This window comes from Acomys russatus, chromosome 8 (assembly GCF_903995435.1).
Source record: "Acomys russatus chromosome 8, mAcoRus1.1, whole genome shotgun sequence".
NCBI lineage: Eukaryota > Metazoa > Chordata > Mammalia > Rodentia > Muridae > Acomys > Acomys russatus.
Genome location: NC_067144.1, coordinates 3,507,068 through 3,525,147, shown reverse-complemented (window position 1 = coordinate 3,525,147; position 18,080 = coordinate 3,507,068). Strand labels below are relative to the sequence as shown.

At 42.9% G+C, this 18,080-nt stretch overlaps 1 protein-coding gene across 1 annotated transcript in view; it reads left to right on the top strand.

The window, feature by feature from the left end:
- Positions 1-18,080, top strand: part of Dgcr8 (DGCR8 microprocessor complex subunit) — a 41,015-nt gene that overhangs the window by 19,079 nt on the left and 3,856 nt on the right. Inside the window, exons 6-11 of the mRNA XM_051150664.1 lie at positions 703-900; positions 1,103-1,204; positions 2,021-2,119; positions 5,315-5,397; positions 16,535-16,635; positions 16,957-17,063. Coding sequence (XP_051006621.1) covers positions 703-900; positions 1,103-1,204; positions 2,021-2,119; positions 5,315-5,397; positions 16,535-16,635; positions 16,957-17,063 — 690 coding nt within the window. The remainder of the gene's footprint in view (positions 1-702; positions 901-1,102; positions 1,205-2,020; positions 2,120-5,314; positions 5,398-16,534; positions 16,636-16,956; positions 17,064-18,080) is intronic.

Genomic DNA, 18,080 nt, shown 5'->3' with positions numbered 1-18,080 from the left:
TTGTTATACTGCATTTGTCTGGTTATATGCTTGTATTTCTCACTCTTTCTTGTGCGTTTAGCATAGTTCTGTCCCTTAGATCCCTGGTGGTATCAGAGCTTTATCAATCCACCTGCTGAGTCTCTTCTAAAGAGGTCATGCAGCTTTCAGGGTTAGGCTTGTGTGTAAGAACAGCCTGAGAGAAGAAGCTGCTACTGAGGGGGTGGTGAAGAGGTGCATCAGTGAACAATCCCCCAGGGGGTAGAGAGCCACGTGGATAGGGTCTGTTCCTAAGTTTGGAGAGCCAGAGGTAAAAGTGAGATGGTCAGAGAGTGTGGTAGACACCTGCTCTTTGCAGTCAGGTACTTGGTATTTTTTAATGTGTATATATAGTGTCTTCCAGCCCTAATACTCATTTTGCATTAAGGACCTAAAGACTAGTGGGGATTTTGTTGTTGTTTACTTTGTTTTATTTATTTTAATCACCCCATATCATTTTTTGTGTTGTTTTTCTTAGTCCAGATGAAGTAATGGCATGCCCAGAATTCTGTCCATAAGGCACTTGCTGCAGTAATTTGAAGTAACTGTGAAAAGACCTAATTTTTTTCCCTTGCTTTTGAAAGGGATGGGGAAGGGAAATGGGTATCATGTGTCCTGGCTGAGGAAAACATGATTCTTGGCTTTTGAAGTCTGATGTGTAGTTCTCTGGTATATCTTGGACAGATCTGGAGGAGTTTCGTAATTACCTGGAGAAGCGTTTTGACTTTGAGCAAGTAACTGTGAAAAAATTCAGGACTTGGGCTGAGCGGCGTCAGTTCAACCGGGAGATGAAGCGGAAGCAGGCTGAGTCAGAGAGGCCCATCCTGCCAGCTAACCAGAAGCTCATCACTTTATCTGTACAAGATGCACCCACAAAGAAAGGTGAACCTGGCTTGTACTGTCAGCAGATAGAGCATGCTATTGTCATTCTGATGTGCTTAGTCTGTTTAAGAGTTGCTCTTACCCCAAAGCTGTGGAATTCCTGTAGTGCACAGGCTACCATGTTCATGGTGATAGTGAATGACTCCATAATGTGATGGGACAGATTCCTGAGTGTTACCTGAGAGAGTTGTTTTTGTCACAGAGTTTGTCATCAATCCCAATGGGAAGTCTGAAGTCTGCATCCTGCACGAATATATGCAGCGTGTCCTCAAGGTCCGCCCTGTTTATAATTTCTTTGAATGTGGTAAGTTCAAACCCATTTCAGTCCTGAAGAGTCTTACACATCATTTTGGTGTGGCTGGAGGTGGGAGTGAGTACATTGGACCTGCTGGATTAGATAGTCGTGCAAGGCAAGGACAAAGAGAAGTGTGGTGTAGATAGATAGGGGTCTTATTTTCATGTGATGACCCTTGTCCGAGAAGGGATGGCTCAGCTTTTCAAACCCTTTTGAGTTTGTCCCATTTCCCCCTTCCCTATTTTTTTTGTCTTCTCTAGTCTGCCTTAGTGGCTCCTGACTGTTGTTAAGAGTAGTCTGCAATAAAGACCTTTCTCCTGTGCCTGAGTTATTTCCTGGTATTCTGCCCTGTGTCCACCACTCCCCACCCTCCAATGATGAAGGATCCTTGATCTCACCACACTTCCTGCCAGCTCTGTCTTCTGAGGTTTCCTCTGCAGTTTGTGAATGCCAGTGTGGTTGCCCTTGGGAGCTGAGACCTGGGAGCACTCATTTGGGGCGGGGGATGCTTTTTCTCAGATGTCCTTGATTCTGTGCTTTGCTATTGACAGTCCTGTTTGTCTTTCAGAGGCCTCATCCCTGTACTGGGAAGCTCTGCCTCCAGCTCCTGTTTCCCCTTTGGATAATTTCCCATAGTACCCCATACTCTTCAGTTTTCCCATCTGTACCCTTTGCTGTCTGTGGTTCCCAGCCTTGTCTCCATAGCTCAGACAAACGTACACATGATCTATTCAGGGGTATCTTGTCAGGGCTGGCAGACTTTGTGTTCGTATGTTTTTAATGTCTTACCAAGTGTGTTTTGAAACCAATAATTTTAATTTTAAGAGAATCCAAGTGAGCCTTTTGGTGCCTCCGTGACCATTGACGGTGTGACTTACGGATCTGGAACTGCAAGCAGCAAAAAACTTGCGAAGAATAAAGCTGGTAATGTGGTTTACTTGGTATATCAGCTACTTTTCCTGTTCCTATGATAAGATGCCCTCACAAAAGCAGCTTAGAAAGGAAGGGTTTGTTTTGGCTCATCCATTTATCAGGGTGGGAAAGGCATGGTGCAGGAGCTTGAGGGTGCTTCTAACATGGCATCTGCAATCAGAAGTTGGCCAGTGCTCAACTTCTCTTCCCCTTTTTGTTTAGCCCAGGACCTTGCCCCATGGAATAGTACCACTTACCATGAAATGGGCTTTCTCACCTCAGTTAACCGTAAGCACATATTCCACAAATATACCATCATGTTTGGTATTCCAGAGACACACTGCCTGCTGGATCTGCATCTCTGGTTAGCAAGTTGCTAAGTAATAATGCCTGTAGGTTTTTAGGGGTATGCGTTAGACATTTACTCATGTAATCTATTTTTAAATGTGCTTTTTTAAAAGGTTTAATTTTGGTTTGTGTGTACTTGTGTGTGTGTGTGTGTGTGCGCGCACGCATATGTTTACATCCCTGTATGTCTGTATGTGTGTGCACTACTTGTTTGCTATTGCCCTCAGAGGCCAGGAGACGGCATTAGAATTAAAGGAAATTGTGAATCACTTGGTAATGGGAGCTGAGACCTAAACTCAGAGCCACAAGAGCCATCTCTTCTGCCCTCTACTATGATTTTTAAAACGTCAGAGTATCAATAAATGACCGTAATCCATCTTAAAACTAAGGACTGGGGGTATAGCTCAGCTTTAGAGTAGGTCTGATCTCTTGCACCATCGAAGATGAAATACAACAATTATGTGCTTATTGTAAATCATGTAAACTAAGAATAGACTTGATGAGTTAGAATGATCCCTCAATAGCTAAGAGCATGTAGTGTTCTTTTAGTAGAACCAAATTTGGCTCCTGTCTTAGTTACTTATTTACTCCTGTGACAAAGGACCATGACCCAGGCAACTTTAGAATAAAACATTTAATTGGGGCTTGTGCTTTCAGAGAGTGAGTCCATGACCATCATGGCAGGGGACATAGCAGCAGGCAGGCATGGCATTGGAGCAGTAGCTGAGAATTTATATCTGATCCACAAACATGAGGGGGAGAGAGAAAATGGTGTGGGATTTTGAAACCTTAAACCTCACCTTCATGATATATCCTCTAATAAGGCTGTGCCTCCTATTCCTTTTCAAAGTGTTCCACCGCCTAGGGACTAAGCATTCAAAACTCAGGAGACTAGGGCAGCCGTTCTCATTCAAGTCACCATAATTCCTAGAACCCACATGGGGCAGCTTACAGATACTGGTAACTCCAGCTCCAGGGAGAATTAATTCCTCTGGCTTCTGCACATACATATACACATAATTAAAATAAGATTCTAGCTTGTCGTGGTAACACATTTAATCCCAGCATTCGGGAGGCAGAGACAGGGAGATCTCTCTGAGTTTGAGGCCAGCCTGGTCTAGTGGAATGAATTCTAGGACAGCAAGGGCTATGTTTCAAAAACAATGTTTGTTTGTTTTTTAACCCTAGAGGGTCTCTTTACTACTAAATGACAGCAGGGCAAGTGTTTTCTCTTCTTGTTCCAGCCAAATGCAGATTTAGGTATGCCTGGAGCTAACTGGGCCATGTGGGAACATGCCAATTTGTTTTTATTTTTATTTTTTGTTGTTTTAAAACAGTATTTCTCTGAATAGTGGGATTAAAGCATTCACCACCACGCCTGGCATGCAAGTTTGTTTTCATTTTTTTAATTTCCTTTAAAGATTTATTTATTATGTATACAGTATACATCAGATCACATTATAGATGGTTGTGATCCACCATGTCTTTGCTGGGAATTGAACTCAGGACCTCTGGATAAGCAGTCAGTGCTCTTAACTGCTGAGCCATCTCTCCAGCCCCATGAGTTTGTTTTTAAAGACAAAATGTGGGGATGCCATGAGAGAAAAGGCAGATTGTCATGCTATCACTATCTTGAGGGTTTTTTTGATATTTATATAGACTATTCCTTGACCATTTCAGGTTCATCCCAAGAAAACTAGTGTTTTCTTTTAGACCCACTGTATCTTTGCCTTCTGTCTCCTTACAGAGATAGGCAGCATTTTTGCACCAAGCTGTTTGGGGTTATTTTGGTTCTTCTGAACAGTGCAGGGCATTGTAGATTAGTGTTAGATGTACTTCTGGCCCTGGCACATAGAGGGCCATTCTTGAACTTTGTCCCATTGGATTGTTGTCTGTCAGCACTCTTTTCTGTACATAACAGGGGACATCCCAATTTTCTAAGTCTCATTGGGTCTTGAGGGCAGGTGGAGGATTTTCTACTTCTAAGAAATCAGTTCCTCTCTGCTATTTTCTTTAGTGACCAAGGCTGAGGACAGTAAGTCTTTTTGCTTCATGTTGCTGCCTGTTCTCTGTTCAGCTGCCCTTTCGCTTACATATTCTGTCTCAGTCTCCAGGATACCCTCATCTCTGTTTTCCTACTTACTATGTAGAGCCAGGGATTGAGGCAGGTCCTCACATGCAAAGCTCTCTACCACTGAGCTAATCTAGCTTCAGTTGTCCATTGTCAAGACTTTGAGCAGGTAGCTTTTAGATAGGACCTGGCAGACAAGTGGGAACTTCCTCAGGCTTGTCCTAAGCCTTTCCAAGGTTTCCTACTCATTCTGCACTGCCAGGTCTTATTATGAACCTATTTTTCTGGAGTGTCTTACCGACAGTGCTGTGCTGGTCCAGACAGCCATTAGTCCATGGGCTATTGCGTGTGTTCTTCCCCATTGTGACAGATAGTGTGGCCTATTCGTGTTGGTGCCTTCCACATGCTTCTTCCAGAGTTCCTCAGATATGCTCATTTAGCTACCTGTTCAGAGTAGCTGCTGTCCATGTACTGTAGTCTATAGCAGCCTGCTGTCAGGCTCTTTGGGTCCAGGTTTTGCCAAGCCATGTTTTTCATGTACTACATCTTGATTGCTCTAAAAACATACAGATGTGAATTCCTCCCTTGGTAAAATTGGCTTGCAGAGTTTCTATCATCTCACTGTCCCTTCTTCAGGATTCACTTGTTTTTATCTCCTGGAAATTCGACCTTTTAAAGTGCTGTTGCTGCTTTTGTGGGAGCCAGCATATAGCTCACTGCTGGCTGGGCAGGATGCCTGGTTTTCTGTTTGGGCTCAAGCCCTCACCTCAGACTTTTTCTTTTTGTAGCTCGAGCCACACTGGAAATTCTCATCCCTGACTTTGTTAAACAGACCTCTGAGGAGAAGCCCAAAGACAGTGAGGAACTGGAGGTGAGTGTGGTGATCTTGTTCTTCTGGGAGCTACAACTGCCATACAGCCACTGCCCCCATTGCCTCAACCAGGGCTGTGCACCATGCCAAGGATATAGTCGTTAACTTGTAAGAGGAACTTGCTTATCTTTGTGAAGGCAGAGAATTTTACCCTTTAGTCGAGTGTATGTTATACACACCGATCTACGATAGAAACGAGTCTGGTACTATGATTGAGATTGTTTTTTATGTTAGAACTGTCTAAAAACCTGTCCTTTGTAAACCTTTTAGATAAATATGGTTCTATACCTATTCATAACAAAGGGCTTTCATCTTGGTTTTAAATTGATTTCTTTGCTTGTCTGTTTTAATTTTCTTGTGGTCTTGGTCATTTTTAATTGAGATTTTTGAGCTCTTTGACCTTTGGATGCCTTTGTCACTTTGGATTCAGGAAGGAGTCCTGAATATTTTTAGGAATTGTGTTGTCTTGTCAGATTCTTGTGTTTCTACATTGTGTCATGTATATCTCTTGGGATAGGTATCACTTTTCAGGTTTTTACATTTTTATTTAAATGGGAAGCAGAGGCAGACACATCTTTATTAGTTTGAGGCCAACCTGGTCTACATAATTAATTGTAGGCTAGCCAATGACTACATGGTGAGGCCCTTTTCAAAAAAAAAAAAAGTTGGGGTTTGTCTGTTTGTTGTTGGGTGGTTTTGTTTTTGTTTTTTCTTCAAGACAGGGTTTCTCTGTGTGGCCTTGGCTGTCCTGGACTTGCTTTGTAGACCAGGCTGGCCTCAAACTCAAAGTGATCCGCCTGCCTCTGCCTCCCAAGTGCTCGGATTACAGGTGTGGGCCTCCACACACTGCTCAAAAAGTTTTTCTGCGTTTTGTTTTTTTAATAAATTTTTAAAATTTATGGGGGCCCTGTTCATGACATCTTATTAGGCTTCTTGGAGTCATGTTTGGCATTTGCACTAGGAGAGAAAGCAGTCTCTAGGAACAACAATTCCATGTTTATATTACATTTGTTTATTATTTATTTTGTGTGTTGTGTGTGTGCATGATTTTTACAAGTGTGGAGATAGAAGAACAACCCAAAGGAGTAGATTCTTTCCCTCCACCATGTGCGTTCTCTGACTGAAATTTGGGCCCTCAAGCTTATGTGACAAATGCTTTTGCCATTGTGCCATCCTGTGGCCCTTGACTTACATTTAGCTCTGAGGAGAGGAGAAAGATAGTAAGGTAAGAATAAGAAAAAGGATGTCTGGGGTGAAGGTATAAAAAAAAGCCATGGCTTGGTGTGGTGTCGTAGTGCATGCCTGGGAAGTAGAGGCAGGAGGGTCAGAACAAGAACAGTCTTGTTATGTGGATGTTCAAAGTCAGTTTGAACTAATGAGGCCCCATCTCAAACCAAAAGTAAAAGAGCTGGGCGTGGTGGCGCTCGCCTTTAATCCCAGCACTCAGGAGGCAGAGGCAGGTGGATCACTGTGAGTTCTGAGGCCAGCGTGGTCTACAAAGTGAGTCCAGGACAGCCAAGGTTACACAAAGAAACCCTGTCTTGAAAAACCAAAAAAATAAATAAAAAGAGTAAAAAAAAGGAAGAGAAAAAGAAGTAATCACAAAGGAGTTCACAGAAAAGTTAAGAAAGACAATAATCTAAAGGAAAGGCCAGAGAAGGGAACCAACAAAGCAGCCTCACTCTGTCTTTCTTGCTGAGGACAAAAGAAAGGATGGATCTTTTTTTTTTTTAAGCTGGAGTTAACAGTTGTGAGCTGCCATGTGTGTGCTGGGAATTGAACCTGGGTCCTTTGGAAGAACAGCCAGTGCTCTTAACCACTCCAGCCCCCGTAGGCTTGTTTTTATAGGTGAGCAAAGTCCAAAACAAGTCAGAGAAAGAAAAGGGGTTTTCTCAAGCTGCGTTGTTGGGTTGAAGTCCTGTATGTAGGCCTGGCTATGCTGGGAGTGAGAGAGTGTCTCTCACACTGCTTCTGCTAGCCCAGCTAAAGGACACTTTCTGTCCTTTGCCTGGTGGTTAGTGGCAGGCAGTTCTTTTGTGTGTGTATGTACAAACACACAGAACAACCTCAGATGTTGTACCTCAGGTCTCATCCACGTTTTTGAGAGAATTTTTCTGACCTGGAAGACCCAGTAAATTAGGCTGCTTGGCAAGCTAAGTGTCTTTTCTTGCCTAGTTCACCACTATGCTTGGAATTAATTTCTGGGGGTTGAACCCGGGTCTTCACGCTTATGTAGAAAGAACTTTGCTGTCTTCCCAGTTCCTAGGGTGGGAAGTTCTGCCCAATAGCAGTTGGTTTTCTCCTCCCTCTGAGACTATACAAAGCAGTCAAGCAGTCTGCACTGTCTAGCTAAGAAGTTCTTAGCCTCAGTTCTTTCCTGTTCCCCACTTGGATTCACACAGCTAGTTTTCTCTTACTGGCATTTGGTTTGCAGCTTCCTTATCTGCTTTCCCTGGGTTTCATTCTGACGCAGTTGCCATGTACCGCTGAAATATATCTGTCTAACCTGAGTTATATCCAGTTTCTTAGGTTCCCGAACACTCATTCTTTTTTCCCCCCCTTTAATTAAAATATTACTACATCATTTCTTCTCCCTCCCACCCTAACACATTCTTGGGGTAGTCACTTGCTTAGCCAGTGGAGAGGAGCAAGCCTTTGGAGTTTGGAGACATGAAAATTCAGGGTCTTCTCTGCCCAGTTTAGTGGTATATGAGACCTCTCCTGAGGTGACTCCCCTCCATGACACAAAAGCAAGCTAGGAAGTGCTTGATTATGGATTTTTTTTTTTTTTTTTTAAACCCTAATTTTCTTTCTTGCTCACAGACCTTCGAGTCTCTGCTCCCTTTGTCCTCAGGACCAGTGGCCACGATTGGCGATGCGTGGGTAGGGAGACCCACAGTAGGCAGTAAAATTTGTTTCAAAAAACAGAACAACAAAGACTGGGGTATGGCTTGATGGCAGAACACTTTACTAATATATTTAAGGCCCTGGGTTTGATTTCTAGCCCGGAGTTGTGGGGGACAAAACAAACATTGTCTCCTGAGCGCTGGGATTAAAACTAGGAGCCACTACATGGCTACTATAATCCCCCACAACCACTACCACTACCAGGTCTCACTCTGCAGCCTTGGCTCTCCTGGAACTTGCTCTATAGACTAGGCTGGCCTCAAACTTACCAGGATCCAAAACTGAGATTAAAGGCAGGTACCACTTGGCTACAAATTTTTATAGTTGGTGGTAATTTTAATTTATTCTAAAAGTTTCTTCCACTGTCTTATTTTTATGTTTTTGTTCCTACTACATTCATGTTTGCTTATATTTCTTTTGCTGTTTGACTCTACAGGGAAACACCTAGTGAATAGGTCCACTCTGCCCTTCCTCTTGTTAGGAATGGGATCTAGGGCCTTAGACATGCCAGATAAGAACTCTGAGCCGTATCTTCAGCCTCATTCCCTGTGTGTCTGTGACAATGTCTCACTATGTAACTTGGCTGCCCAGGAAGACCACGTTGACCTCAACCTCCCAGAGACCTGCCTTCCTCTGTCTCCTAGTGCTGGGATTAAAAGTATGCCATCAGTAGTTAAGACCACTTTACTATTCTTGCAAAGGACCAGAGTTTGGACCTAACTTTGGGTGGCTCACAGCCACTGGTAACTCCAGTTCCAGGGGATCCAATACTTTTGGCTTTATTGGGCACATTCACTCACATACACATATAAACATAGTTTAAAATGATAAAAATAAATAAAATTAAATGAAATAAGAAAAGAGGCCAGGGAGATTGATGAATGCTTGCTACCCTGGATTTGGTTCTCTGTCCCTTTCCCCCAGCACCCTTTCTCCCCCCTCAGTTCCAGATCTGATGCTCTGGGTTTCATGGTCTATACTTATGTGGCACACAGACATTCATGCAGTCAAAACACCTGTACATATAAATAACTTTTTTCTGAGAGTTTAAAAAACAAACTGAGAAGGTAACTCAAGGACAGTTTTATTGGCATTACAGAGAAAAGAGTGGGGCAGGCAAGCAGAGTAGGAAGGAGATGAATAAAGAACAGAACAAGAGAAAAGAAAGAAAGGGATCTGGTGCTGTGGGCCTTTGTTTCTCCTTGGGTCTGTGTGTGTCTGCCTGTCAGTCTTTCAGTTCTTCTACCTTCTTTTTGTAGCTGTCTTGGTTGCTCTGGAACTCACTATATTCAGTATGTATCAAAGAGGGTAATAAATGACTTACTGATTTGTTGTTATCAGTTTATTTTCTAGTTCTTTTGTGTATGCGCATGCATGTGCAATGCAGGCTTATGCCCAAGTTGTGTGTCGATGCACATGTGGAGGCCAGAGGACAGTTTCATGAGATTGGTTCCCTCCTAACTTTACTTTGGTTCCAGGGATCAAACTCAAATCACTAGGTTTATGTGACAAGCACTTTTACTACTAAGCCATCTTGCTGGCACTTCCTTTGGGGCATTTTAAAATCCTGTTACTGGTTCATCTTTAACTTTGCAGTTTATTATAAACAGCGTGGATCTTTGTCACTCAAACACCTGTGCTGGTATAGAAGGGCAGCTCTTAAAATGATTTAATGGCAGCTTGGAGATGGTCCATTGTAGCCCTTAAAACTGGTCTCATTTCAAATTCAAAACAAAACATACAGGTTTTTTTATATTTATTTTATTTTGTTTTTAAGATGGATTTTATTTGTGTATGTGTGTGTCTGCCTGCCTGCCTGCCTGCTATGTGAATGCAGGTGCCCAGGGATGCCAGAAAAGGGCATCAGATCCCCTGGAGCTGGAGTCACAGGCAGCTCTGAGCTGTATAATATGGATGGTGGGAAATAAACTGATGTCCTCTGAAAGAGCTGTAAGCATTCATAACTGCTGAGGCATCTCTCCAGTTGTATGTGTGTATTGTGTGTATACATACATGTCACTTTACACATGTGGAGTTCAGAAGACCACCATATGGATCCCAGGGATTGAACTCAGGTTGTCAACTTGACACTACGTACCTTGACCCACTGAGCTATCCTAACACCCTCTATCCCTTATTATTGATCATTGCCATATTTTTGCCTCAGAGGAAGCTGACAGTGATACCTGCGGAGATGGTTGCAGAATAACCTTTTATTTCTTTTTTCCTGTTTAGTATTCCCTATTACCTTTAAACTGGCTGATAGATTCATTGATTACATTTATTTTGTGATGCCAGCGATTAACCCATGGCCTTACACAAGCTAGGCATGTGCTTTGGCACTGTCCTATTAACTGCAGAGCCAACTCTCTCCAATCCCTACTTTTATTATATTTACCAGTACATATGTGACTGTGTGAGTATAGTGGTGTGTGTGTGTGTGTGTGTGTGTGTGTGTGTGTGTGTGTGTGTGTGTGTGTGTGTGTAGGGGTGCCTACAGAAGCCACAGGGAATGTTGGATCCTCTTGGAGCTTTAGTTACAGGCATTTATGAGCTACCCAACATGGGTGCTGGGAGCCAAATTTGGGTCCCCTGGAAGAGCAATAAGCCCTCTTAATTGTTAAGCCATCTCTCCAGCCTTTAGGCTTTTCTTTAATTTTGTGCTGTATGTCTGTATAGATTACAGGCCATCCTTGAGTGTCATTTCTCAAATAACTCTCCATCTTGTTTATTGAGATAGGATCTCTTGTTTGGCTTGGAACTTGCTAATTAGACTAGAATGACCCGCTGGTAAGCTCTAGAGATTTGCTTGTCTTCATCTCCCTGGTGCTCATATTGCAGGCAAATGCTAGAGTGCCTAGCTTTTTTTTAATGAGGGTTGTAGGGATCAAATTTAGTCTTCATGCTTTCATGGCTATTATTTTACCAACTGAACTATCTTCAGCAGCCCAAGCCTGCTTTTATTTATTTATTCTTTCTTTCTTTCTTTCTTTCTTTCTTTCTTTCTTTCTTTCTTTCTTTCTTTCTTTCTTTCTTTCTGAGACAGTGTTTCTCTGTCCTGGCTGCCCTGGAACTTGCTTTGTTTATAGACCAGGTTGTCCCTAAACTCACAGTCATCCGCTTACTTCTGCCCCGGTAGTGCATACGCTACCACAAAGCTGGCAAGCCTGTGCTTTTTTTTTTTTTTTTTTTTGTTTTTCGAGACAGGGTTTGTTTGTGTAGCCTTGGCCATCCTGGACTCACTTTGTAGACCAGGCTGGCCTCGACCTCACAGCAATCCGCCTGCCTCTGCCTCCCGAGTGCTGGGATTAAAGGCATACGCTACCACGCCCGGCTTAAGCCTGTGCTTTTTATTCTGGGTAATTTGAAGTCTTTTTTAAGCCCACCACCCTCGGTAATAGTTTGTATTTCATGCTCTTCCCCCATATGGGGCCGTCTGTACTTAACAGTTTGCATGTCTCACTTTTTGTTAAGAAGTAGACATTTAAAATGTTTGGCCACTATGGAAATAGAACACACATAGCACCACAACCAAAGTTAGTTATTGCTGTTACTGTTTGTTTATTGGTGCTACTATAACAAAGTATCAAAAACTGGCCCGATTAAACCACAGAAATTTAGTTGCTATATTTCTGGAAGTTAGAAATCCAAAATAGTGTCCGGCACTAGTTTCTTCTAGACACTGAGCAGAGGCTTTCTGGGTTCTGGGATGGTTATTTTCATGTTTATGCTTTTTCTTGAAGGTATGTTTTCCTCTGAATTTCCTCTGCTTATAGGGAGAGGCTAAGTGCTCCATAGGGTCCATTTACCCATGCTCTGAGGTTCTAAGGGTTAAGACTTCAACTTGTGTATTTGGAGCAGACAGTTTATAGTTCAATTTATAAAATATTTTTCCAGATGGTAATTGGAAAGTGTTACCTGTATTCTTGAATCTTATCTATCTGTATTTTTGTAACATGTCTGCTAAGTCAGTTCATTTAGATGAGCTGATCATTGGACAGTGATTTTCCTGTACTAGTACGTCTCTCAGCCTTTGCTTTTGTTAGTAGTTGGTGCTTTTTATAAACACAGATCCTGCTTACCTTTTATTGATTCTTAGATTGTCCCACTGTGGTGAGTAATCCTTTGGTTTTAGTTCTATACTGGCATGTAAGTACAACTTATTGTTTGTGAATTGACTTTGTATCTTTCCCTTTGCTGAATTCATGTATTAGTTCTCATAGTTTTTCTGTAAATTTGTTGGATCATCTTTTGGGCTTGGCTAATAAGAAATGTCCTCAGGAGGCTCAGGTATTTACTCTTCAGTTGGTAGTGCTGTTTGGAGAGACTGAAGAGGTGTAACCTTGATAGAGGAAGTACATAACTAGGCATGAACTTTGAGTTTATAGCCTTGGCCTACTGCTTGATGTTCGCGTTTGAGATGTAGTATTTCAGCTTTCCTGTTCCTGCCACCATTCTTGCTACCTACTACCATGTCTCCCTGTCATTAGACTCTTACTCCTCTGGAATTGTAAATCCCAATAGATTCTTTATTCTATAACTTGCTTTTAGTCATTGTATTTTAACATAGCAACAGAAAAGTAACTGATTCATCATGTATAGGATTGTGCTGGCTGATCTCTTACCTTGCCAGTCTGGATGTCTTAACCTAATTGTCCTAGCTGTTGAATAGAAATGGTGAGAGTGAAGATTTTTGTTCCTCATCTCAAGGGGAAGCATCCAGTTCTTATTACTGAGTGTGGTGTTTTCTGTGGACTTCTCACAGTAATCCTAAAGATTTATTTATTTATTATATATACAGTATTCTGCTTGCAGGCCATAAGAGGGCACTAGGCCTCACTATGGATGGTTGTGAGCCACCATGTGCTTGCTGGGAATTGAACTTAGGACCTTTGAAAGAGCAACAGTGCTCTTAACCTCTGAGCCATCTCTCTAGCCCCCCTATTGAGCATTTAAAAAATATATTTTATTAATTTATTCATATTACATCTAAATTGTTATTCCATCCCTTGTATCCTCCCATTCCTCCCTCCCTCCAGCTTTCCCCCTACTCCCCTCCCCTATGATTGTTCCTGAGGGGGATTAACTCCCCCCGTATATGCTCATAGGGTATCAAGTCTCTTCTTGGTAGCCTGCTCTCCTTCCTCTGAGTGCCATCAGGCCTCCCCATCCAGGGGATGTGGTCACTGTTGAGCATTTTTAACCTGAAAAGCTGATAGATTTCTGTCAGATGCCTTTTGTACCATGACCATGATCTTATTTATGGTATGATATTTTTTGTATAATTAATTATATTGATTCTTTTAACGCATGTAATCCTGAAATAGAGTCCTACCTGGCATGATATATATTCCTTTCTGTGTATTGGTAATTTCCATTTATTCTCTGTGTGTGTGTGTACACGTGTGTATGTGCGCGCATATATGCATGCACACAGGTGCCACAACACATATGTGGAAAAAATCAGAAGACAACGTATCTTTTTTTTTTTTTTTTTTTTTGACACCATATCTTCTTTTACCTTTATGTGGGTTCTAGGGATTGATTTCAGATTGCCAGGCTTGTTGCCATCTTGCCTGCCTCTTGTTTGTTTGAGATAGGGACTCACTATATAGTACTAGCAAGTTTGTAACTTGCTATGCAGACCAGGCTGGCCTCAAACTCACTTTGTAGACCAAGGCTGACCATGAGCTCACAGAGGTCTACCAGCCTCTGTGCTGGGATTAGAAGTATATTCCACCAAGATCAGTGTTACTTGTTTGTGACAGGGTCTTGGTACATAGAACTCAGGATTCTCCTGCCTTATCTAACTGAATGATGGCCACATAGGTACTCAGTACTATCCATACCAGCTGGTACTCTTCAGAATTTTTCCATCTGTTTGTTAGAGTTACTATTGTGTAGTTTTGTTTGGTTTGTTTTTATACTTTTTTCCTGGTGTTGATATGGTATGAATAGCATTATAAACTAAGCTGTGACGTATCTTTGAGTTTATGTAGAATTATTATTTTTTCCTCCTTAAATGTGGAGTGGTCATTACCAGCGAAGTCATCTGGACCTGAAATTTTCTTAGTGGGATAATTTATAAACACCAATTTGGCTATCTTGTGGATATTGCTGACAGCTATTTTAGAACTCTAATTTTCAAGATGCTGTTCCTCAGTATATAGATTATAAGGTTGTGTGTGTTGGGGGGTGGGGTGGATTTGTTTGTTTTGTTTTTGGTGGGGGCGGTGTTGAGACAGGGTTTCCCTGTGTAGCCCTAGCTGGCTGTTCTGGAAGTTTGTAGACCAGGCTAGCCTTGAACTCTGAGATCTGCCTGCCTCTGTCTTCCATGTGCTGGGATTAAAGGCTTACACCACCACTGCCCAGCTTAGATTATAGTTTTTCATGGCCTGTCCATGAGCTACCTGTGCTTCTTTGTCATCTATGAGCCCTGGGCATTTGAGTCTCCCAGGTTGTCTGTCAGGAATACCAGTGCTATATGTAGGTTACTTTGCCATTGGATTGCACTTCAGAGATGCTCCACAGAGATGCTTACTGTGGGCTTTATGCTCAGTGTTAAACCAGACACAGGTGGCTTTATGTTTCTGAGTGTGTGTTCCTCAGTGAGTATGCTGGTCAGGTTCTTTCAGGGAATAGTTTGTGGTTGAGGATAAGTTGGCCATGTGCTTACTGTGCCCTGATGCTCAGGCCCCACATGCTGGGTAGACCGGGGTTATATAGCATGAGCATAGATGTTGCTAATTAGTTGGCTTCCTTACTGGTTCTTGTGGTTAGTTTCAGGGTCTAACTCCTATATTCGAAGGAAGAGGCATCTTTTGATTCCTGTTTGAAGACAATAGCCAAACCACAGGAGATGGAGTTCATGCTTACCAGTCTTGGCTGGACAATTAATGTACAAGTTTCCTCTACACTGTTGTTACTGGAGCAGTACAGCACAGAAGAAAACCATCTGTGTGCTATTCTAGAGAGGTCTTGACTTAGCTTTTTCATGTGACCCAAGGTCTGAGCCCTAGGGCTGAGCGGATCCTCTAGCTGGAGGACACCATTGTTTCATGTTTGTTTCAAGTTCTTGGTGCCTATTTGATTGTCAACTGAAACATTAATCCTTGCTCTTATGTCTCCTGGTATATTGTGGTCTGGGTTGTATTGTATTCCTGAAAAGGTTCCACTGAAGGGCTAATCTCTAGGGCCTCAAAATGTGGTCTTACTTTGGAGACCAGCTTGTTACAGGTATAATTATTGGCATGTGGTTGAATAATTCCCAGAGTGGAAAAACAAAGAAAAGACACTTGAGTAAAGGTTGGCTTGGTGCTGCCATAAGCCAAGGAGCTGGGCTACCAGAAGCTGGATCTTCCCATGTAGTCTCTGCAGGGGGAGTAGAGCTTTACTGACTGCCTTGAATTTTTACTTTTTGCCTTTAGAGTTGTGAAAGGATACACTACAGTTGCTTAAAGTCGCCCAGTTTGTGGTACAGTTGTGTATTGCTCAGAAGACTTACTTATGTAAACCCTAAAGAGTGCCTACATGAACTCTAATGTTGCTAGGCTATAAAATCCTATGGGACTATCCCTGTGTATGTGATCTACCATCAACAGGTAGATTTATCAGTGCATGACTACTCAGTTCCTGCAGCCTGTCCCAGAGATAGTGTGTGCTATAGAATGAGCTGAGCCGTCTGGCAGTCTTTTGTTCACTGAGTGCAGGGCCAGTCCTCTGGCAGGGCAGGGAAAGTTCTGTTAACTGCATTTCTAAGCCTCTATCCTTTGTCCCACGCATTTCATGGCTGCTCCTCCTACCCTGAACCTTAGCCTTGCTATACTAAATTTCTCTCCCCATATGTCTTCATTATTTTTCTGTTGCTCTGACAAAACACCTGTTGGGGCTTACAGTTTTCAGAGGGTTAGTCTATGACCATCATGATGAGAAGCTTGGTGGCAGGGAGGCAGTCATGGTACTCGAGAAGTAGCTAAGAGCTCAAATGTCATCCACAAGCAGGAAGCGGGGTGGAGGTGGGGCATAATGATGAATCTTTTGAAACCTTTAAAACCCACCTCCAGTGACGCCTCCTAATCCTTCCCAAACAGTTCCATTAGCTAGCACACCTTGGGTATGGCGGGGTCTAACAGGTTAAGAGGAGATGTTCAACGTGTGAGAAAAACAATGTAGTACAACTCTAAAGGTGTGGGCCTGGTCAGAATTCACAACTATGTGCTTTGCGTTTTAGTATTTTAACCACATCAGTATTGAGGATTCACGAGTCTACGAGCTGACAAGCAAGGCCGGGCTGTTGTCTCCGTATCAGATCCTCCATGAGTGCCTTAAAAGGTAGGATAGGCAGCACCTCCCTCAAGAGTCAGGGCACGGAAGCTCCTCAGGAGCACCTCAAAACTTCATTTGGCTGTTTGTCTCAAGGTAGAGTCATTATCTGTTTGTCTGGGTGTAGAAGAGCCCCTTGGCTCTGGCTGATAGATGATCCCTGGGTAACTAAAATGAGTATGTGGAGAATCTCCCATGGTCAGCGCCTCCCATGAGGAGCTCGGGTTTTCTTTGGAGAGCTATTAATAGACTTGGTTATATAGTAGCCTTTCCCAGAAGACACTATGTATCTTCCACTAATGTCTTGTCATCTTTGTTTTCTCCTAAAAGAAATCATGGAATGGGTGACACATCCATCAAGTTTGAAGTGGTTCCTGGGAAAAACCAGAAGAGTGAATATGTCATGGCATGCGGCAAACACACAGTGCGCGGGTGGTGTAAGAACCTGTCTCCTGCCCTGCTCCCCTCATAGACTGGCATGTTTTCATAGGACTGTTGGGGTGTGACAAGCAGTTTCTAATATGGAGGTGTGCGGCTTGGTCTGCTACTACTAGTCTGGCAATCATCCTAAGCACCAGCTTTGTCTGTTGGCCATTCTACCTTCATCTGAAGCTAGACTGGTGGCCGTCCTGCCTGTGTTCTTCCTCCTGTCCCACTCTTGTTTCTCTTACTTCTAACCAGCTAGTCTCTGGTAGGATGAGAGGAGTGGTTTCCTGGGAAACCAACTGAGGTGCCTCCTGATGGCTGTCTGTCTGCACACCTATATTCTGGTCTCAGGGTACACCTTACTCTGCTTTTACATGGCTAATTAGTAATAGCCAACATAAAGCAAGCATGGTAGAGAATGCTATTGCTTGTAGCTTCTTAGGAAAGAGACTGGGCAGGAGAATCATGTGAGGATGTGAGTTAAATATTAACTGAACAACATAGTGAGACCTTGCTTCTAAAAAAAAAAACAAAAAACACTGTAACCACTATAAGTAAGAATTATACATAAATGCATGCGCGCGCGCACACACCCACCCCTTGAGAAATTGCAGGCTTACATTCAGACCTGGATATTCCCAGTTACCTATGACTATTGCTGCACCCTACAAACTCCAGTCCCCACAGAGGTAGGCAACTAAGAAGGCTGAGCAAATGTGAGCAGTCCAGTGATCTCTTAGCCTGGAGAACGCTCCTGGCTCAGGGCATCTTTCATATGGAGGATTCATTCAGACATACACCCTCAGGAGCTATACTACAGCAAAGTGAGGTGGAGTGGGCCAGTGAAGAAAAGAAAGCTTCATTGTCTTAGCTAATAGTTTCCCCACAAGTCCTAACTTGTATCTCCTGAAAGCTGCTCAACAGGGTAGTACCTGGATCCAGGTCTCAGAACTGGGTCCTGGTGTCCAGCTCAATGACCAAGCACTGCCTGTCTCCCTGTGAAATGCCCTGCATGGCTCCCTAGGTTC